This window comes from Dipodomys spectabilis, unplaced genomic scaffold, assembly GCF_019054845.1.
Source record: "Dipodomys spectabilis isolate Male_0828 unplaced genomic scaffold, ASM1905484v1 ptg000212l, whole genome shotgun sequence".
NCBI lineage: Eukaryota > Metazoa > Chordata > Mammalia > Rodentia > Heteromyidae > Dipodomys > Dipodomys spectabilis.
In genome coordinates, this window is record NW_024870889.1 from 1,528,523 (window position 1) to 1,550,434 (window position 21,912).

Sequence of the window (21,912 nt, forward strand, 5' to 3'; positions counted from 1 at the left end):
GCCTTGAGCTGAAGAGCTAAGGGACAGTGGAGGCCCTGAGTTCAAGCCCCAGGACTGGGGGGGGTGGGTACCTCAGGGACAGCAGCCAGGCCCTGAATTGAAGCTTCACCAACCAAAATTAACAAAAAAATGCAGGGAAGTATATTGTCCAAAGGGTCAAAGACTTCACTAAGTCCACCAAACATTGTTAGCCTCCTTATGGCTTTCCTGGGCAGGGCTTGAAATATAGGCGGGCCCAAATCCTGGTTGCCTAGCAGGGACTGTGATTTAGAATGCCAACCCTCCAGTCAGCCAAGCTGCTGTACTTACAAGATAACCTTCATTCCCTTCCAGCATCTCTGAATGTTGGCTCCTAACATACTGCGATGAAACACTAGTGCTAGAAGGAATATCTACTCTGTAGCTTGACCTCAAGGAGGACAGACATGCTTAACCAACCCTACGTGGCTTTAAAAGCTGAGAATGGGATGTCACAAAGGGGGACCAGCTGGCCAACCGAATGGTCCCTAACAATGGGGTACTACCTCAGTCCCCTTGTGGCCCACCACTCACAAACACAAGGCAATCAGTCCATGAAGAGGGAGCTAATTCATACTGAGCAGACTCTTAGACACCAATGTCTAAACAATCAGAAGGCCAGTTTGCTAATTTACCTCCGGGTGGCTACTCATCTCTGCCATCCCCGATGTGTGCTGAGATGCACAATCCATGCACTCACTCAACAAGGATTTCATAAGAACCAAGTGTACTTAACAACCTGTGAGTACCTGAGTGACGGAAATAACAAAGCCAAATGAGGTGGGAGCAGAAATGGGAGGTGGAATTGTGTAATAAGCTTGGCGTCAAACAAACTGGAGTTCAAACACTGTCTACTATTTATTAAACAGGTGACTGGGGGAAATTGTTTAACCTTCGAGTCCCTGTCCTCGTCTATAAAATATGGGTGGGGTTACTAATGTAAACTTCTTAGTTGAATTTATATTACTATTTCTCTGGAAAGATTTTAACAATACTTAAGGGAGAGACTCTAGGATCAGAAAGATCTGGCTTAAATCCTAGTTCTACTTACTGGGAACATGACTTTGGATAAGCAGCTTAATTTTTTTCACTCAGTGTCAATTTACTAATCTATAAAATGAGACTAGAAATCCCTTAGACCTAAGAAATAGTAATTATCTGAAAAGACTATCAAATTTTGAGGGTAATGATAAGCATTGAACAACAGTATGAGAAAGAGTAGTTCCGGGGCCTGTGGATGTGGCTTAGTAGTAGAACACTTGCCTAGAATGCATGAAGCCCTGGGTTCGACTCCTTAGTACCACATAAACAGAAAAAGTCAGAAGTGGTGCTATGGCTCAAGTGGTAGAGTGTTAGCCTGGAGCAAAAGGAACTCAGGGACAGTGCCCAGGCCCAGGACTGGCATAAAAAAAAAAAAAAAAGAGGACAGCCCACGATTTAGTAGTGACTAAAACATACACTAACAATGGGCACTGGTGGCTCATGCCTGTAATCCTAGCTACTTAGGAGGCTGGGATCTGAGGATCAAGCTTCAAAGTCAGCCTGGGGAGGAAAGTCTGGAAGACTTATCTCCAATTAATCACAGAAAAAGCTTCAAGTGGCACTGTGGCTCAAGTGGTAGAGCACTAGCCCTGAACAAAAGGAGCCTAGGGACAGGGCCCAGGCCCAGAATCCAAGCCCCAGGACTAGCAAAAAAAAAAAAGTATAAACTTTTGTTTGGGGGGGCGGGGAGAAGGGGCAATCCTGGGACTCAACCCAGTGCTCAGAACTTTTTGCACGCTCTACCATTTGAGCCACAGCTCCACTTCCAGCTTTTTGGTGTTTAATTGGAGGTCAGTTTCACATGGGTTGAAAATGTGGCTTAGTGGTAGTGCTTGCCCAGCATGCATGAAGCCCTGGGTTCCATTCTTCAATACATCAACAGAAAAAAACGGAAGTGGTGCTCCCTTTGAGCACAGAGGCTCAAAGTCAGTGCCCAGGCCCTGAGTTCAAGCCCCAGGCTTGTATAAAAAAAGAAAAAGAAAAAAGTTTCACTGACTTTCCTACATGGGCTGGTTTTGAACCATGATCCTCAAAACTCACTCTTGAGTAGCTAGGATTACAGGCAAGAGCTGCCAGCACCTGGGGCTTGAACACAGGGCCTGGGCTCTGTGTCTTGAGCCTCTTTGTGCTCAGGGCCAGGGCGCTACCACTTGAGCTTATTGGAGATCAGACAGAGTCTCATGAACTTTCCTGGAGCTGGGCTGGCTCTGAACCGCAATCCGCAGATCTCAGCCTCCGGAGTAGCCAGGGCACAGGTGGGAGCCACCGGCGCCCGCCTGGTACAAACTTCTGATGAATCAAAAAGTGGACAATCAAAAATCGTGCTTTTTCAAAAAGTAATGGCTTTGTACGCCCCATCTCGGCCTCGTTTCACAGCCCTAGTTCCCAAGTTTCTAATGCATTCATGCGGAGCCAAGCAAAAACGCGATGTCTCAATACTGCTAAGTCACGCTCCGCGGAGAGGGCCGCGTCCGCCGGGCCCGGCTCGCGCCGCGGGCCGGCTTACAATGGGGAAATCACAGAGGAGTAAGCAGAACCGTCACCTTCTGGCAAATTCGGCCTATCTAGAACAAAGGGCAGCCCCGTCGGGCTCCGCGCCGCGGGCAGCTCCCGGGGCGAGCGGCCGCCGCCCCCGGGGAACGCCCGCCCCGGGCTCCGGCGGCCGCCGAGGAGCGCGGCGTCCAGCCGGGTCGGGGGCCCGGGGGCTCCTCGGCGACCGGGCGGCCCCGCCACGCGCTCCCAGGGCCGGGCTGGGGCGCACTCCGCGGCGGCGGCGGCGTTTCCGCTTTGGGAAGCGACAGGCCGCGGACGCTGGGCGTCCCGGGCCGCGCGCGGCGACTCCGCCCGGCGGCACCGGGGAGGACAGGCCCGGGCCGGGGAGCAGGCAAGGGCCCGAGCGGCCCCGAGACCAGGAAAGGGCAGGGTGGGGCGCGCGCCGGGCCGCGTCCGGCCCCCGAGAGCTCTACCTAGGCGGCGGCTGCCAGCGCCGGCCCCGCGCTGCGGCTGGGAGTCACCGCGACGCCCGGGCCAGACCCCGCCCTGCAGGGGGAGGGGCAACCGCCATCTTCCCGGAGCGCCCGAACCGCCAGCCGGGCTTCGCTGTCGCGATACCGCGGAGAGCTCTGGGAAGGACGGGGGGGGGGGGGGGGGGAGGGGAGGTGGGGGAGGAGGAAGCCGGACCTGGGACGGGAGGCGGGCCGAAGCCGCTAGTGGAGCCCCAGGAAGCGGGGGAGGGCGGGGAAACGCGCGATTGATGCCGAGTACGAGCCAATGACGAGCGACCTGAAGCGGGCCTCCCACCAATGGGCAGTACGGCCCGCGGCGGGGGGCGGGCGCCGGGGCCGAGGGTAGCTTGAGCGCGGCGGCGGCGTTGTTCAGTCAGAGCGAGAACATTCCAGAGGTGAGTCCGCGGGGGGCGGCGGCCCGCGCCCCTGCCCAGCGCTCCCCGCCCCTCCTCCCCGCGGGCCGCAGGCGGGGGCAGGCGCCGCCCGGCCGCCCGCGGCTCACGGCCGTGTCCCCGCCAGGTCGCCAGGCTCGGCGCTGCCGGTGTGGACGCGGACGTCGCTGGGACAGCCCCTCCCGCTGCTCGGCGGCGGCACCTGCCCGGCCGCTCCTCCGCTCGCCGCCCGCCCCGCCGCTCCGGACCCGGATTCCAGCGCCTCTTCCTCCCAGTCCCGGGCGAGCCGCGTTGGGTTTATGTCTTTATTTGACGAAAACGGTGAGTCGCGGACGGCGGGCCATGGCGGCGACAAGATGGCGGCGCGGCCGCGTGACCCGCCGCGCGTGTGGCGCAGTTTGTGGGGGGGGCGGCGAGCGCGCGCGCGCCGGCGTCCGGCTGAGTCAGGCCCGGGGCGCGTTTGTGAGTCACGGCGCCCGCGGCGACGGCCGCTCCGCCTCGAGGGGGAGGCGCGGCCATGCGCGCCCGCCGCCGCGCAGCCTCGGGGCCCGGGGCGAAGGTCGGCGGCGCGCCCCACTAGGAGCGGAGCGCGGCCGGGCGCGGCCGGAGCGGCGTCCCCGCGCGCTCCGGCGGGGCAGATGGCTCCCGGCGTGGACCCGCCGCTGTGAGGCAGGCCGGGCCGCCCTCGCGTCGCCGTTGGCCGGCGTTCCCCCGACGGCGGATGGGGGAGGTAGGCCCGGGGAGGCTGATTGCCCAGCGGGCAGGGGCCCCGCGGCCGGCTCCCCCCCCCCCCCCCCGGCAGTTAGGACGCGGTGACTCGGTGACGTGCGGGGCGCGCCGGGCCCCCGCGCGGCCTCGGCCGCGGTCCGTGTGGTGTGGTGGAGGAGGCAGGCGTTTCCCTGCCGGCGCGGCCAAGATGGTGGCCTGCTCCCCGAGAATGTCACCTGCCCCGCCACCGCAGCTCGGAAGCTTTGCCACCTCGCAGAGGAGTTCACTGGGGCCTGACCCGGGCGGGGGGAGGCATTCCGGGCAAGAACCGTGGCAAGCCTGCGAGGACAGTTGTGTGTGTTTCTCCTTTCTCTTTCAGAGCTGTTGCGCAGCCATTGGTACCTGTATTGGGGAAACATAGCATACAAGCAAGAAGCTCACAGCCTCAGCGGCGAAAATTTTTTCATGTCAGAGACCGAGAACTCTTGCAGTCGTTTATGTCATCCCTTCTTCTCCAGACAGAAGATACCAAAAAGTTGCAATCAAAGATCTCTTCATCTTATTGATAAAGCCACTAATAAGCCAAAATGTCTGTCAACGTCAACCGCAGTGTGTCAGACCAGTTCTATCGCTACAAGATGCCCCGTCTGATTGCCAAGGTAATGTCCGTCTTCATCTTGGTAGCAGCTCAGTCCGGAGCGCTCTCTGCCTTAGCTTTGAAAGATTGCATTCACAGGGAAGACACAAGGAAACTAAAAATTCTTATTTCCTTTAGGTTGAGGGCAAAGGAAATGGAATCAAGACAGTTATAGTCAACATGGTTGACGTTGCAAAGGCGCTTAATCGGCCTCCAACGTGTAAGTAAAGCTTCTTGGAGAAGCCTGAACAGGTATATTACAGAAATAATCTTGACAAATCTTTGAGTTTTACTGTAAATTTTTGTCTGGATTATGAGCTTGTTAGCTTAAGGACTAAGTGTGGAGCCTGGGTTCAGCCAATTGATAGGTTGCTGCCACCGATTCAGTAAACTACCAAAGCCACACATTTCATTAGCCCCATAATTTTAAAACATGATCGGTTTTGTATAAATTTGGTTGCTTAGGCAGGCAGTTAGTTGTTAATTATAATGAGTCAAACCTTTTCTTCAAATAGATCCCACCAAATATTTTGGTTGTGAGCTGGGAGCACAGACCCAGTTTGATGTTAAGAATGACCGTTACATTGTCAATGGATCTCATGAGGCGAATAAGCTGCAAGACATGTTGGATGGATTCATTAAAAAATTTGTTCTCTGTCCAGAGTGTGAGAATCCTGAAACAGATCTGGTGAGTGTATTTCAGATTTTTAAAGTAAAGAAACAGTATTTTTTCTGGTGGGTTCTGTTATAACAATCTGTTGCTGTTCAAGCACAATTGACTGGCAGTATTGAGTCAGTATGGAGCAAAGTTTGTGTATGAAGCTAGTGTTTTAGGTATCTCTTCTACAAATTCATTAAGAACTTGCATCTTGTATTATTGATGAAATACTTTTTGCTTTTTTGGCAGCATGTCAATCCAAAGAAGCAAACAATAGGTAATTCTTGTAAAGCCTGTGGCTATCGAGGCATGCTTGACACACATCATAAACTCTGCACATTCATTCTCAAAAACCCACCTGGTAAGTCCTCCTAATGAACTTCTGAGGTCTTAATGTAAAGCAGCTAATGGTTGGAAACAGAAGTGAAGGACTTGTTACATTGGATTGAGATATTCATTGTAAAACATTATGATGGGAGACCACAGTGGGAATCTACTTGCCTCTTTGAGCTTCATTGGCATTGAACCACTGCAAGCAACACTCTGTGGCAGATAATCAAAACTGTCTGGCACAATTTGAGCTTGCTATAGTAAGAAAGTCTAACCTATTCCGGTGTTCTCTCCTCCATGAGACAAGCCGTTATATAGACTTAAACAATACTTTTTTTTTTTTTTTTTTGGGTCCGGTCGTGGGGCCTAAACTCTGGGCCTGGGCACTGTCCCTCAGCTCTTCAGCTCAAGGCTAGCGCTCTACCACTTGAGCCACAGTGCCACTTCCGGCTTTTTTCTTTTTGCCTATGTGGTGCTGAGGAATGGAACCCAGGGTCTCAAGCATGCAAGGCAAGTGCTCTACCACTGAGCCACCTTCCCAGCCTTAAACAATACTCTTAAATAAAATTGAGTTGAGATACAGCCTTGCTTTAGGTAAATAGTTTTAAGTGGTAAGGCCATCTACCTGGTGGTGATGCTTTCAAGTCAAGCTTTCTTAATCCTCAGTTATTTAAGTACTTGATGTTGCTGCGTTTTTTGTAACCTATGAAGGACATTTCTCATCTGTTTCCCTAGAGAATAGTGACAGTGGTACAGGAAAGAAAGAAAAAGAAAAGAAAAATAGAAAGGGCAAGGACAAGGAAAATGGCTCTGTATCCAGCAGTGAGACACCACCACCTCCACCACCAAATGAAATCAGTCCTCCTCCACATGCTGTGGTGAGTACAAGGTTGACAGGCTTTCGGTGGGCTCAGAAGTTGTATGAAGTATCCGGCATTTGGTTCAGGTGGGCAGACATGATAAAACCAGACTTCACTGGAACATTACAACAGTATATTGGTGACTTGAATTAAGGTAAATCAAAAGTATTTTAGTGAGAAATAGACTTACTGTCAACTTGACAGATCATATTTGTATATTTTAATACCTGATCTAAAGGTCTTTGTTTTTGTTAGCAGGAAGAAGAGGAAGATGATGATTGGGGGGAGGATACAACTGAGGAAGCTCAAAGGCGCAGAATGGATGAAATCAGTGACCATGCAAAAGTTCTGACACTCAGTGATGATTTAGAAAGAACCATAGAAGAGCGTGTCAATATCTTGTTCGATTTTGTTAAGGTGAAATAATATTTGCTTGATGTAAAAATGAACTTAGCACACCTCTTGTTTCAGCCTTTAGGTATTTTATTTACTTGGGCAGTTGTTATTTTGAGTATACATAGCCTGTTTTCACTTTTTTTTTATTGAAGACATGTTTGGGAGAGGTGGTAGTTCCAGGCAATCTTTAGCAATTGTGTGTCATTTAGAAATCATGAATTAGAAGAAAAATTAGGAAGACTGGTATCTCCAATGTACTAAGATGAACTCATGTTGCACCGTTTTTTCTGTTTTTTGTTTTTGTTTTTTCCAGAAAAAGAAAGAAGAGGGCATCATTGACTCATCTGACAAAGAAATAGTTGCCGAAGCAGAAAGACTAGATGTGAAAGCCATGGGTCCTCTTGTTTTGACTGAAGTTCTTTTTAATGAGAAGATTAGAGAACAAATTAAGAAATACAGGCGCCATTTCCTAAGAGTAAGCAAGTTTGGTGTACTTACACACCAGATTATGAGTGTGTGACCTTCTGAGGACTGTTTTAAATCCCCTTTTTGCATTCATTATCCTGTAAATGATATAAGCAGGCCTCCAGAGATAAGTAATGTAGGGATCTTTGCACTGACTTTTAGAACTTCTGAATGAGCCAGACATACCTTACCAAAACATTCTTGGCAAATACAGTGTTAACTTTAAACCTATACAAAAGCTTGTTAATACTTGTTAATTTTTTTTCTTTTTTGCAGTTTTGTCACAACAACAAAAAGGCACAGCGATACCTTCTTCATGGTTTGGAGTGTGTGGTAGCAATGCATCAAGCTCAGCTCATCTCCAAGATTCCACATATCTTGAAGGAGATGTATGATGCAGACCTTTTAGAAGAGGAGGTCATTATCAGCTGGTCAGAAAAGGTAAGGTGTACATAGTAACTTTCAATACTAGTAATTCCTAATACTTCATGTCTTTTTTTTTTTTTTTTTCCCCTGTTCATGGGGCTTGAACTCTGGGCCTAAGTGCTGTCTCTGGACTCGTTTTGCTCAAGTTGAACGCTCTACCACTTGAGCCACAGCACCACTTCCAGCTTTTTCTATGATTAATTGGAGAAAAGTCTCACAGACTTTTGCCCTTCCTTCCAACTGCAATTCTCACCCTCCTGAGTAGCTGGGATGACAGGCGCGAGCCACTGATCTAATACCTCATTTCTTGTCAGCATTAAGTTGTAATAGGTTTATTTATTTTGTTTTTGTTTGCATGTCCTGGGGCTTTAACTCCGATCCTAACCAACCACTGTCCCTGAGCTTTTTTGCTCACGGCTAACACCCCACCACTTGAGCCACACAGTGCCACTTTTTCTGTTTATATGGTGCCGAAGAATTGAACCTAGGGCTTCGTGCATGCTTGGCAAGCAACCTATCACTAAGCTACCTTCACCCAGCCCTAAATTGTGATATTTTTTAAGTGCTTGTTAAGGTTTTGTTAAGAATATTATGAGCCATGCGCCGGTGGCTCACGTCTATAATCCTGGCTACTCAGGAGCCTGAGATCTGAGGATAATGATTCAAAACCAGCCCAGGCAGAAAAGTCTGAGTCTTTTATCTCCAACAAACAACCAGAAAATTGGAAGTGGAGCTGTGGTTCAAGTGGTAGAGCACCAGCCTTGAGCTGAAGAGCTGAGGGACAGCTCTTAGGCCACACGACTGACAAAAAACAAAACAAAACTATGAACTTTTTTCTTTTTCGGTTTCTTTTTTTAGGCCTCTAAGAAATATGTCTCAAAAGAACTTGCCAAAGAGATTCGTGTCAAAGCAGAACCATTTATAAAATGGTTGAAGGAGGCAGAGGAAGAATCTTCTGGTGGTGAAGAAGAAGATGAAGATGAAAACATTGAGGTAATAAACATTGTTTAGTCTTGGCAGTAGGTGAGGTTCAAAGGTTGTGAACAGTTAGTTGTACAAAGTGACATGGGCAATTCTAAATTTAAGATTAAAAATGCATAAAGTATAGTCTCAGTTTGGGAAATTAGTGGCAAATATTTTTGCATGGAGGGGTAGGGTGAGTTTTTTGTGCAGTGCTGGGGATTCAACTCAGGACCTATGTAAGTTAGGCAACTGTTCTACTTTTGAACTACATTCCCAACCAAATTAAGTCTTCCCCCCAGGTATCAGACTATGGAGACCATAACGGGGGGGGGGGGGGGGGGGGGGAGTCGAGTCGAATATAGTTATATACTAAAGGTTGGGAGGATTTTATTTTTTATTGGTAAATCTATAGGTTTTCTCATTTGTGACCATTTGAGGGGGAAGGGGTGGAGTATACTAGGATTTCAACTCAGGACCTTGTACTTCATAAATGGTAGTCTTATCTTTTTTTTTTTTTTTTGGTCAGTTGTGGGGCTTGAACTCTGGGCTTGGGCACTGTCCCTGCACTCTTCAGCTCAAGACGAGTGCTCTACTGCTTAAGCCATAGCGCCACTTTTCTAGTTTTCTAGTGGGTTTATTGGACTTTCCTGCCCGGACTGGCTTTGAACATGATCCTTAGATCTCAGCCTCCTAGTAGCTAAGATTATAGGCATGAGCCACTGGCACCTGGCATATTCTACCGTTTTTGAGCCGTACTTCCAGCCTGGCTTTCTTTTGATGGTTATTTTGAAGATGGAATCTTGAGGATTTTTTTTTTTTTTTTTTTGTCGGTCGTGGGGCTTGAACTCTGGGCCTGGGCGTTGTCCCTCAGCTCTTCAACTCAAGGCGAGCGCTCTACCACTTGAGCTACAGCGCCACTTCTGGAATCTTGAGGAATTTTGTGCCTGCCTGAATCTCAGCCTTCTCCTGAGTTCCTAGCATTACAGGCATGAACCACCAGGAGCCAATTCATTGAGTATACTGATTTGTTTGGGCAAAGACCTACAACTAATAAAAATGCTTATTTACCAGGTGGTGTATTCGAAGACTGCCAGTGTACCAAAAGTTGAAACTGTGAAGTCTGACAACAAGGATGATGACATTGATATTGATGCCATTTAAAGGATGGATGCCACTTAGCTTAACAGTGTAATGCTGCAAAATTTCCTCCATTATCAGCCAGAAGTGCAACATGTATGTGCAAAAGCTAAATGGCTTAACATCATGCTACACTTTATACTAAAAATCTATTACTGTGAGTGGTCTGTGATTAAGCCCAATGAGACATCTAGGGAGTCCATACACACCAGTGAGCAGATGTAGTTTGCTTATTTATAGCATGTTTCTTTTGGAAAACTAGTGGTGGACACATTTGGATCACATTTATACAGTTATAAATAAAGATTTGATTTTGTTCATTCTTCAGATTTTGGGCTCTTAATGGCTTATCCTGAAGTAACTGGCTCCTTTTAAAAATGTCATGCTATCATTTAACCTGATAGGTCCTTGGAGCCTGGTAATTGTTATGTGCTGAGACTATATCAAAGTCTTCAGCAGAATATAAACACAAACTTGCTTGTAATGATCTTATTCAGCCATTAAGAAATAGAGAACTTTAAGTTTTATCTTTAGTCCCTTTGAATTGGCATCCTAAATCTTTTATACTAAGGTAATCCGATAATCAGATGGACAGTGCAACATCTTACTGAAGTAAAAATGACCTGCGTGTCCTTTTAAGAACAAGTTTTAAAGGTTTGAACTTGTGATTTTTCAGTTCATGTATCCTTGCCCCAAATTGTTGTATTTGGAGTCATGTGCGTTGCACGTTGGATAAGCCAGGGAAATTATTAGATAAATATTTTATGTGTATGTAGTGGTTGCTTTGTACTGAGAGAAAACTTAACTTTGAGGTGTAATTAAATAGTAAACTGATTTTATTTGGGAGAAACAGGAAAGAAGGTGCACTTAATCTTTAGCAATTTTTTTTCCAGCTTTTACCCCTAAATTATAATTTCAAAATGTTTAGACATACTGTGTATTGTGTTGTGTTCTTTTTTCCCCCCTGATATTATGGTTTATTTTTTAATGCCTTTTACATTGGACATATAGCTATGCTTTTTAGGTTTTTGTTGCTATCTTGCCAAAATAAGTGTTACTGTTGTTTCAAGCTTGATTTCCCCCACCCCCTCTCTGGGGGGAAAAACTACTTAACAAAAGTTAAAATCATACTTCCAAGTCAAAGCATATATTTTGGTGTGTGACTTGGGATATTTTTTACTTCACATTGAATATGGCTGGGCACCTGAAAAGTCTGGGTGGCAGGTGGTACTAGGACAGCAGGTCCTGGCAGGCTCTCGGACATAACCAGATGAATTCCTTACCCTATTAGCTGATGTTAACTCATTTGATAAGGGTTCTAACTATACCATCTTAAAGGTTAAATTTCCCTCAAAAAGCGCATTCTAAGACTTTTGAAGGGTCCATGTGGTTAATTTTGTGTGAAGCACTGGCTTATACCTTTTACTTTACTCCTTTGTTTCCCATCTCATAGATTGAGACTTTTAATAGCAAATGTATGTAAAAAATTTTCACATTGAAATTATACAAACATTTGATAAAAATAAAACCTTGTTAGCTTGATAATTAACAGGAATTGAAACCTAGCAATCTTAATGGATTATCTTCATTTGCCTTGTGATAGAGTCTGGAGAACTTGGAGCAGGAACCACATATATGCACCCAGAATATGTTAACGCACAGCAAAGAAGGTTTTGCAAGCTCACATACCTCCTAGGTTTGAAATACTTTGCAGCAGGGCCTGTTTGCTATTGAGATTGTGTACCAGCATACCTGGTGGCAAGCTATTGAGAGTCTTTTGGTTGAAATTTTCAGAGCTTCTCTAAGGAAAGGGTTTGGGCTTCAACTAGTGTTAAGTCTGGTGCCAAATTTCAGTGGAATTCAAATTCACACAATCTGGATTTTATTTAGAGGTTCTCCTAATAGAGTAATCCTTCACTTTGCTCTATTGTCTTAAAATTTGTTTCAAACAGCTACATTACTTGATTAAAACAATTAAAAATGATATTTTTGTCTCTGCTTTAATATTGAAGTCAACTTTCCATTTTATAATCAAAGCAGTTTTGTGCCTGCTGCTTGGAACTTGTATTGGATGTCCTGCAGCGACATTTGTCTGTCTGCCTTTGCCATTGCTCATCTCATTGGCTCATAGCTTTCCTTAGGTTTGGTGTCTTTTATGAACACAAGGTCTTTTTCTTAAAATCTCAAGTGCTTACTAGGGAATTCAGACTTTATACATAGAGAGCTGTATACCCATGGAGTATAGTAGAGGTCTATGAGCAGGAACGACTGCTTTCTGAAGCTGACATAACATTCGGTACTGGTTGGGTTTTCTAGAAGGGGTTGGGAGGGCTAGTCCTTGGCACTAGGGAGGAAGGTAAGAAATTACCTTGGCGTTTCTATTCACTTGTACCCGTGGCCCTGGGATGTGGGTACATGTCCGAAGGTCAGTCACCTACATCCAATCAAAATGGTTAAGGGCTGGGAAGCTGGCTCAGTGGTAGAGCACTTGCCTTGCATGCATGAGGCCCTGGGTTTGATTCCTCAGCACCATATAAGCAAAAAGAAAAAAGCTGGAAGTGGCACTGTGACTCAAGTGGTAGAGGGCTAGCCTTGAGCAAAAGGAGCTTACGGACAGTGCCCAGGCCCAGAGTTCAAACCCCATGACCAGACCCCTCTCCCCCCCAAAAAAAAAAAGTTCTAAGAGCTCTGGGCTGGGAAGGTGACTCACTGGTAGAGTGCTTGCCTTGCATGCATGAGGCCCTAGGTTCAATTCCTCAGCACCATATAAGCAGAAAAAGCCAGAAGTGCTGTGGCTCAAGTGGTAGAGTGCTAGCCTTGAGCAAAAGGAGCTTACGGACAGTGCCCAGGCCCAGAGTTCAAGCCCCACAACCAAAAAAAAAGCAACCTGGGGCTTGAACTCTGGGCCTGAGACACTGCCCCTGAGCTTTTCTTTTTGCACAAGGCTAATAACATTGCTTGAGCCACAGCACCACTTCCAACCTTTTCTGTGTATGTAGTACTGAGGAATCAAACTCGGCTTCATGCAATGTTAGGCAAGCACTCTACCACTAAGCCACATTCCTAGCCTGTCCCTGAGCCCTTGCTCAAAGCTAGCACTCTACTACTTGGGCCAAGCTCCACTTCCAGGTTTTTTGGTAGTTTAGTGAAGGTAAGTCTCAGACTTCCTGTCCAAGCTGGCTTCAAGCTGTGATCCTCAGGTCAGCCCTCCTGAGTAGCTAGGATTGCAGGCATGAGGCCACCAGTGTGGAATGATACAGCAGCTTTTAACTGTTTCCAGTTAACAGTTGTCTCTAGTACTGGGACTTGAAGGCAGGGCTTGGACTCATGGACTTTTCTAGCCTAGCCTGGCTTGGAACAACCTCAGAACTCAGCCTCCTGAATAGCTAAAATAACAGGTGTGAGCCACCTCTTCCTTTTTTGTCAGTCGTGGGGCTTGGGCACTGTCCTTGCGCTCTTCAGCTCAAGCAAGCGCTCTACCACTTGAGCCACAGCGCCACTTCGGTTTTCTAGTGGTTTATTGGAGATAGTCTCATGGACTTTCCTGCTCGGGCTGGCTTTGAACTGTGATTCTCAGATCTCAGCCTTCTGAGTAGCCAGGATTACAGGCGTGAGCCACCAGTGCCTGGCTTCCTGACATTTTTAATGACACTCTAGTGACATGGGTAAGTGACTAAGTTCTGCTCATAGGTGGTAGATGGGCATTTATATATCTACCTGCAATGGGAGCAGAGGTCATTTTAGAGTCAAGTCTCGATGAATTATGACCAAGAAATAACAGGTGTGCTCTGGGGTATAGGGAATGGCTGCATAGAGGAGTAGTTTATTCTTAGGACATGGGCAACTAACCCCAAGGTAAGGTAGGGATTAGATTAGCTCAATGCCTGCCTTTTGGTTATTCTACGGAACAATACAGAACAGAACCTTGAAAGCTGGATTCTGTCTGCCAAGGGTTTTCCTGAAAAACAGATAATGTTTTTTTTTTTTTTATTTGGGGGGGGGTGGTCCGGTTGTGGGGCCAGAACTCTGGGCCTGGGCGCTGTCCCTCAGCTCTTCAGCTCAAGCTAGCGCTCTACCACTTGAGCCACAGTGCCACTTCTGGCTTTTTTCTTTGCTTATGTGGTGCTGAGGAGTCGAACCTAGGGCCTCATGCATGTAAGGCAAGCACTCTACCACTGAGCCACCTTCCCAGCCCCAGATAATCATCTTCTAACTGGGGAAGATGTTAACCTACTTGAAGCTCTTAAGAAATCCTACTGAGAAACATGCATTCTTTAGAGGAGGTGCCTGGCTGAGGAAGTAGTGGAAACTTGGGAACTTACGTGCTGAGACCTCTAGATGGAGCAGGTACCCCAGTAACCAGGCAAAGGCAGTAGGCAAACAAAAGGAAAGCTACTCTTGGCTGTGAACTTGCAAGCTATCATCTCTGCTTCAAGTAGCTCTGATGTCCCAAAAGTGGTTGCCATCAGCAACACAACCTGCAGTGATACACCAAGCCATGTCCTCTTGGGTTCCCTCATAACAGCTACAAATATCCACCGCCAATCTTCTCTCCTCCCCCCCTCCTCCCCTTAATACTGATGACAGTATTGGGCAGGGGATGCGGCTTAGTGGTAAGAGTGCTTGCCTAGCATGCATGAAACCTTGGGTTCAATTCCTCAGTGCCACAAAGGACTCGGTGGAGGGTGTGGTTCCAAGTGGTAGAGTCTGCCTAGCAAACCTAGGCCATCAGTTCAAACTCCAGTGCTGCAATGATAGAACGTTCTGGAAGTAGGGATGTGGCTCAGGTGGGTGGTGCCAATGCCAATCTTCAGTGAAAAAGCCAAGTAAGAGCATGAGGCACTGAGTTCCTAGCACTCAAAAAAATTGAACAAACCTCTTTAATGCACGGTTTATACAATTAATACAGTAGGATCCTCATGTGCTTTTTTATGGTTTTGTGCACTTGGGTGTTTTGGGCTTTGGGGGGATTTTTTTTAAAGCATATAATATACTAACCAAGGATCACTAATAATAATACAGTTATTAAGTCCTTAGAGCTCTGAGGGAACCATATGAAGCACTTGCTATATGTAAATTTCTATATACATTCATGCACCTCTTAGGTGGGAAAATTGAGCTTTTATTCAAAGCAACCTGAGGAACATTCAGGGAAACTAATTTTATAATCAAGTAGAGAGTACAGATACATGTCCATTTGGCAAGTTCTCAGTTCTGCTGATAGCCAACACACAGCTTCTGCTTCATATTGGAACTATGGGGTTTTGAAGATCTGTGATGTGTTTGTCATCCAAACAGTACTTGGGGTCAACTTATTTGATGTGCTTGATTTTTGTGCGTGCTGGAACCAGGGCTTGAACCTCAAGGCTAGGCTCTTGCATGAGCTTTTTTTCCTTATGGCTGGTGATCTCCCAACAAAAAATCTTAAAAGGACACCTGTCAGCTAAATGCCAGTGGCTCATGCCTATAAGGCTATTCAGGAGGCTTAAGATCTGAGGATCTCAGTTCAAAGCCAGCCTGGGCAGGAAAGTCCTTGAGATTCACCTCTATCACCAAAAAGCCAAAAGTGCAGCTGTGGTTCAAGTGATAGAGTGCTAGCCTTGGGCAAAAAAGCTCAGGAACAGTGTCCAGGTTGTGAGTTCAAGCCCCAGGTCTGGCACAAAAATAAACATTTTTCTTTTTTTATAAGTTGTAATCAAAAAAGTAATTAAAAACATCTTCCCAGGATAAACATCTTTAAGATATTTCTCAAAACAGAGTAATAACTCGAGCCACGGCGCCACATCTGGCTCTTTGAGTAGTTTGTCTCAAGGACTTTTCTGCCCCAACTGGCTTCAAACCTCCATCCTCAGATCTCAGCCTCCTGAGTAGCTAGGATTACAAGTGTGAGCCCAGCAAAAGGTCTTGCTTTTTCACTATAAGTGTGTGAGACCCAAAAAAAAGGCATATGTACTTCTAACCAAGTTATTCACTAATACAATGTTTTTCTTAGTTTCTAGCTTTAAAAAAAATTTAATGGGGGCTGGGAAGGTGGCTCAGTGGTAGATCACTTGCCTTGCATGCCTGAGGCCCTGGGTTCAATTCCTCAGTACCACATAAGCAAAAAGAAAAAAGCTGGAAGTGGCGCTGTGGCTCAAGTGGTAGAGCGCTAGCCTTGAGCTGAAGAGCTGAGGGACAGCGCCCAGGCCCAGAGTTCAGGCCCCATGACTGGACCCAAAAAAAAAAAAAAAAATTAATGGCTATTTTCCTTTTATTTTTGTTTATTATTATTATTGTTATTGTTATTATTGCCAGTCTTGGAGCTTGAACTCAGGGCCTGGGCACTGTCCCTCAGTTCTTTAGCTCAAAGGTAGCGCTCTACCATTTGAGATATAGCGCCATTTCTGACTTTTTCTGTTTATGTGATTCTGAGGAATTGAACCCAGGGCCTCATGCATGCAAGGCAAGCACTCTACCAATGAACCACCTTCGCAGACCTTGAGCCTCTTTTTTGCTCAAGACTAGTACTCTACCACTTGAGCCACATCACTACTTCTGTTTTTTTCTGTGTATGTGGTACTGAGGAATCAAACCCAGGGCTTTATACATGCTAAACAAGCCCTCTACCACTGAGACACTTTCCTAGCCCTTTATTGTTTCTGTGGTACTAAGGAATCAATCTCAGGGCCTCAAGCATGCTAGGCAAGCACTTTACCACTAGGCCACATTCCCTGCCCAGTTTCTAGCTTTTAAGTCTCATGCTTTCTCTGTGTATGTGTCTGTATCCATCTGTCGGCTTTTGTGGGTAAAGACAGGTTTAGAATCAAACAGCCTGGATATTGTTGTTGTTGTTTTTTAGAATTAACCATATGGAAACATGGTTAAAAACTCAAATGAGTCCAGCATGTATTGAAAAGAAACAATGCCTGAATGCCTGCCTTCCCCTCCTCTCCCTATCTGAGCAACCAACAGCAGCTCAACTTTTTTTTTTTATGGTTAATAATTTATTATTTTTTATTGTGAAAATACCGTACAGAGGGGTTAAAATTACATGAGCAAGGTAATGAGTGCATTCCTTTTTTTTTTTTTTGGGTCCAGTCGTCAGGCCTGAATTCTGAGCCTGGGCGCTGTCCCTCAGCTCTTCAGCTCAAGACTAGCGCTCTACCACTTGAGCCACCATAGCGCCACTTCCAGCTTTTTTCTTTTTGCCTATGTGGTGCTGAGGAATCGAACCCAGGGTCTCAAGCATGCAAGGCAAGTGCTCTACCACTGAGCCACCTTTCCAGCCCATGAGTGCATTCTTTATCAAGCTGCAGCTCCATTTTCTGTGTGTTGTTTTTTTTTTTTTTTTTTTGTCAGTTGTGAGGCCTGAACTCTGCACCTGGGCGCTGTCCCTCAGCTCTTCAGCTCAAGGCAAGCACTCTACCACTTGAGCCATAGCACCACTTCTGGCTTTTTCTGCTTATGTGGTGCTAAGGAATTGAGCCCAGGGCCTCATGCATGCAAGGCAAGCACTCTACCACTGAGCCACCTTCCCAGCCCTGAGGTTTGGTTTTTTGTGTGTTTTTTTCCTGGTGACTAACATCTAATTACAGTCATGTGTTGCTTAATGATGGACCACCTCGGAGAGATTAGATGATTTTGCTAAGCAATTTCCTTATTGTGCAAACATCAGAGTGTACTCACACAAATTTAGGGGGGATATAGCTATCCTACCACACACCTAGATCAGGCGGCACATGAACGTTGCACTATTGTTCATAGGGCCATAGTGAACAGAGCACCCAAGATTAAGTCTTATCTAGCACAAAAGCAAAGGATGCAATGGAGAGATTTGGAAAACAGATGTTAGTGCTCTCTGTAAGATGGCATACTGTTTTATGGTAAATTATTTTTATAAGCAACAGGAGTACACTGTAAAATAACAATTACAGTAAATACATAACATGGCTATTATAATTGCCACGATGATGCACTACATAATTGTATATGCTACACATTTATACAATTGGCAGTGTGGTAGGTGGGTGTACACCAGTGTCACCACAAACACCAGGAAAACATTTCCCAATGATGTCATAATAGTTACCTTGTCACCAGGTAATAGGAATGTTTCAGCCGCATCTAAGTGTTGTGGGACCACCCCTGGACATCATTATGCACGACTATACTATGTGATAGGTGTGCTTTGCTGTGTGTTCCGACCATGCTGCTATCATTTAATGGTGTTCTAGGAGGACACATAAGCAGCTCAGCACTACATATTTTGTCTCAATCTGCATGTTGTTTTCAGCTCCTCTATTTGTTTCATAAGCATCCAGGTTATAATTTTATCATCTTCCTGACTACCTGGATCATCTTTTGTTTTTTGTCAGTCATGGAACTTGACCTGAGCTTGCTCTTGGTTCAAAATTAGTGCTCTACCTCTTGAGCCACAGCTCCACGTCTGGTTTTCGAGTGTAAATTGGAGATAAGAGCCTCCTGGGGACTTTGTTGCCCTGGCTGGCTATGAGCCGAAATTCAGTCCTCAGCTCTCAGCCTCCTGAGCAGCTAGGATTATAGGCGACAGGCACCAGTGCCTGGCATGAACACCTCGGTGAGTGCCGATACTTAGCTCTCTCACCATGGCTTCTAACTCCCACCTTGCTTAACGTGTCATTGGCGACTTTCTAAATTCTGTATGAGAAGTTGCTTTTGAGTGTCCTCATCCTTCATTGTTCACCTCCCAAAAGGAAAAAAAAAGAGAGATTAAAGGGGAAAAACAGCCTCTATCTCTTTAAATGTCTCACGCAGCCATTGCTGCTAGGATGCCCATCTTATGTAACAGCCGTGGTCAGAATACACATGCCCAATATTTGGAGGACAAGGTTGTATGTCCATCTTTGCTCCTGCTAGTTACTCCAGGCTTGCTCCAGGATGACAGGCTGGAAAGAGAGACACTGGAATTAGCCAGGATTTACCAATCAAGCTGCTATGGATTGAAGGTCCCCTTTGAAACTCGTGCTGAAATTTAGTTACCATTTTAACAGTAATAAGATAAAAAAAAAAAAAGGCCTTTAAAGAGAGTCTGAGAGATAAATGAGGGTGACAGACGTAGAGGAATAATTCCATTATCACAGAAATGTATTTGTTACCATCAATATGGGTTTATTATAAAAAGGGAGTTCTGTCTTTTTATACTCTGTCACTCTCTCTGCTGACACAGAATGAGATAGAAAGAAGGCCCCAGCCACATGCTTGGCCCCTCAGTCATGGAATTCTCAGCTTCCAGAACTTTAAGCTGGTAAATTTCTGTTGATTATAAATTACCTAGTCCCTAGTAGTCTGTTTTATAACTGCACAAACTGAACTGTGGCACAAATCCCTGGCCTGGGAGCTGTAAGTCTACCAGTAGATTTTAGATCTCCAAAGCTGTCACATCAGATTTTGCCAGACTGCTGTTTCATTGAAGAGATGGGTTCTTCATCATCGTCCATGATCTATCTCACTGCTACATAACCAAATGATAATGAAAAGATAATGCTAGGCACCAGTGGTTCACACCTATAATCCTAGCTACTCAGGAGGCTGAGATCTGAGGATCTCAGTTCAAAGCCAGCCCAGGCAACAAAGTCTGTGAGACTCTAATCTCTAATGAACCACCAGAAAACTGGAAGTGGTGCTGTGGCTCAAGTGGTAGAGTGCTCACCTTGAGCTGAAGAGCTGAGGGACAGTGCCCAGGCCCAGAGTTCAGGCCCCATGGACCGACAAAAAAAAAAGAATAAATCTCTGTTGTTTGAGTCACTAACTTAGGATTGTTTGTTACAGTAGCTACAAATGGCCTATTAATTTTTTAAAGGAAGATAACAAACTGGGACTCTGTTATACATACACTGATGTTGGGAGTATAAAATGTGACACTGTAGCTTTGGATAGTAGGCTGGTAATCTTTCAAAAGATTAAACACAGTGTTACCATATGAGCAAATTCTATTCCTGAGGAAACTTACCCAAGAGATGAAAATATATGTCCAAGTAGTAACTTGCCCTTTAATGTTACATCAGCATTAGTCATAGCCAGAAAGTGGAAACACCCAAAATGTTCAACTGATGAATGAATAAAGTATGGAATATTGTTCAGCACTGTTGAGTTGTTCTTTCTTAGTACCTATGAAATTCATTGTTTATTCAAGATGCAATACTATTACATAATTATATGTAGGGAAATGTGTTTTCCAAGTTTTTATCCCATTATTGAAGTAAGAGTACTGGGTCTAAGTAACAGTGTTGTGCTCACTGCCATCCTGGTGCCTTGCTTGGTGGTGGGAACTTTAAACCCAGCTCTGAAAAGCCTAGAGGTGAGATAGTCCATTCTTTAAATTGCAGGTGCAGCATGCTTGTATTTTGATTTTTCGTTGGCCAGTCCTGGGCTTGAACCTCGGGGCCTGGGCACTGTCCCTGAGTTGCTTTTGCTCAAGGCTAGTGCTCTACCACTTGAGCCACAGCAGCACTTCTGGCTTTTTTCTGTTTATGTGGAACTGAGGAATCGAACCCAGGACTTCATGCATGCTAGGCAAGCACTCTACCACTGAGCCACATTCCGTCCTGAGCTGTTTAGCTCCAGAAAACTGCAGACGTGTCATGCTGAGTATTTCCCTAGATGGAAACTTTTGCTCACTCCTAGATATTCCTCTGTATGGTTTGCTTTAACATTTCTGTTGGGTTTTGGGACCCACCCCAGACATGTGGTATTGCCTTTACAAACTTTGTATCAGCTATATTCTGGACTGCAGCTCTTTGGGACAGGAGTCCCCCTGAGTTACCAGTTTTCTCATAGGCCTCCAGAGCTGGGCGCCAGTGGATTATACATATAATACTAGCTATTCAGGAGGCTGATATTGTAGGCTAATGGATAGGAAAATCGTGAGACTCTTATGTCTAGTAAACTACTTAGAAAGATCCGGAAATGGAGCTGTGACTCAAATGGTAGAGTGCTAGCGTTGAGCACAGAGAGGCTCAGGGACAGAGCTCAGGCCCTGAGTTCATGCCTCAGGACTGGCCAAAAAACAAAAAAGCTAATAAAGACTCAATTTGACCTCTCAAAATGTGGCTTCTAGCCGGGCGCTGGTGGCTCACGCCTGTAATCCTAGCTACTCAGGAGGCTGAGATCTGAGGATCGCGGTTCAAAGCCAGCCCGGGCAGGAAAGACCATGAGACTCCTATCTCCAATAAACCACCAGAAAACCGGAAGTGGCTGCTGTAGCTCAAGTGGTAGAGCGCTTGCCTTGAGCTGAAGAGCTGAGGGACAGCGCCCAGGCCCAGAGTTCAAGCCCCACGACCGACAAAAAAAAAAAAAAATGTGGCTTCTCCGTATCTTGCGATTAAATTCCTATATAACATTATAGCCATTCTTGTTCACTCTCCCCACTCTTAATATTCTACTAGAATTCCTAGCCAGAGAAGGCAGGAGAAAGAAAAGGGATTCAAATAGGGAAGAAAGAAGTCAAATTAAACATATTTGTGGTAAAATGAAAGAAATAAGGAAACACTCCAATACAGAAACACTGGACATGGACTGGGAAGGTCGCTTAGTGGTAGAATGCTTGCCTCACATGCATGAGGCTCGGGGTTTGATTCCTCAGAACCACATAAACAAAGTGGTGCTGTGGCCAAAATGGTAGAACACTAGCCTTGAGCAAAAGTAGCTCAGGGATAGTGCCCAGGCCTTGAGTTCAAGCCCTAGGACCAGCAAAAAGGAAAAAAAAAAACAAACCCACTGGACACATAAATTGACTTGTTAAATTGTAACCTGCTTGTGAAACTTTGACATTTACACATTTACACACGTGTGTGTCCTGGCTGAGGCTATGACTCAGGGCCTGGGCACCTTCCTTGAGCTTTTTGTTGTTGTTGTTGGT

The 21,912-nt window shown here is 45.9% G+C and overlaps 1 protein-coding gene and 1 non-coding gene across 3 annotated transcripts; both read left to right on the forward strand.

The window, feature by feature from the left end:
• The first annotated feature begins 3,322 nt into the window (after positions 1-3,322).
• Eif5 (eukaryotic translation initiation factor 5) lies at positions 3,323-11,614 on the forward strand. Of its 2 annotated transcripts, none has more exons than XM_042696830.1 (12): positions 3,323-3,460; positions 3,585-3,778; positions 4,545-4,824; positions 4,941-5,022; positions 5,318-5,490; positions 5,710-5,821; positions 6,526-6,668; positions 6,909-7,067; positions 7,360-7,521; positions 7,788-7,952; positions 8,796-8,930; positions 9,972-11,614. In XM_042696830.1, exons 3-12 carry the CDS (start codon positions 4,753-4,755, stop codon positions 10,059-10,061), a joined length of 1,293 nt encoding a protein of 430 aa, XP_042552764.1. In that variant the 5' UTR covers positions 3,323-3,460; positions 3,585-3,778; positions 4,545-4,752; the 3' UTR covers positions 10,062-11,614. The 2 variants fall into 2 exon arrangements, with proteins under 2 accessions (XP_042552764.1, XP_042552763.1); XM_042696829.1 differs by having other exon boundaries at positions 3,364-3,460; positions 6,906-7,067.
• Positions 5,994-6,119, forward strand: LOC122122629. The gene has a single exon (XR_006150184.1). It is a non-coding gene; the product is annotated as a small nucleolar RNA SNORA28 (small nucleolar RNA).
• Positions 11,615-21,912: the final 10,298 nt, after the last annotated feature.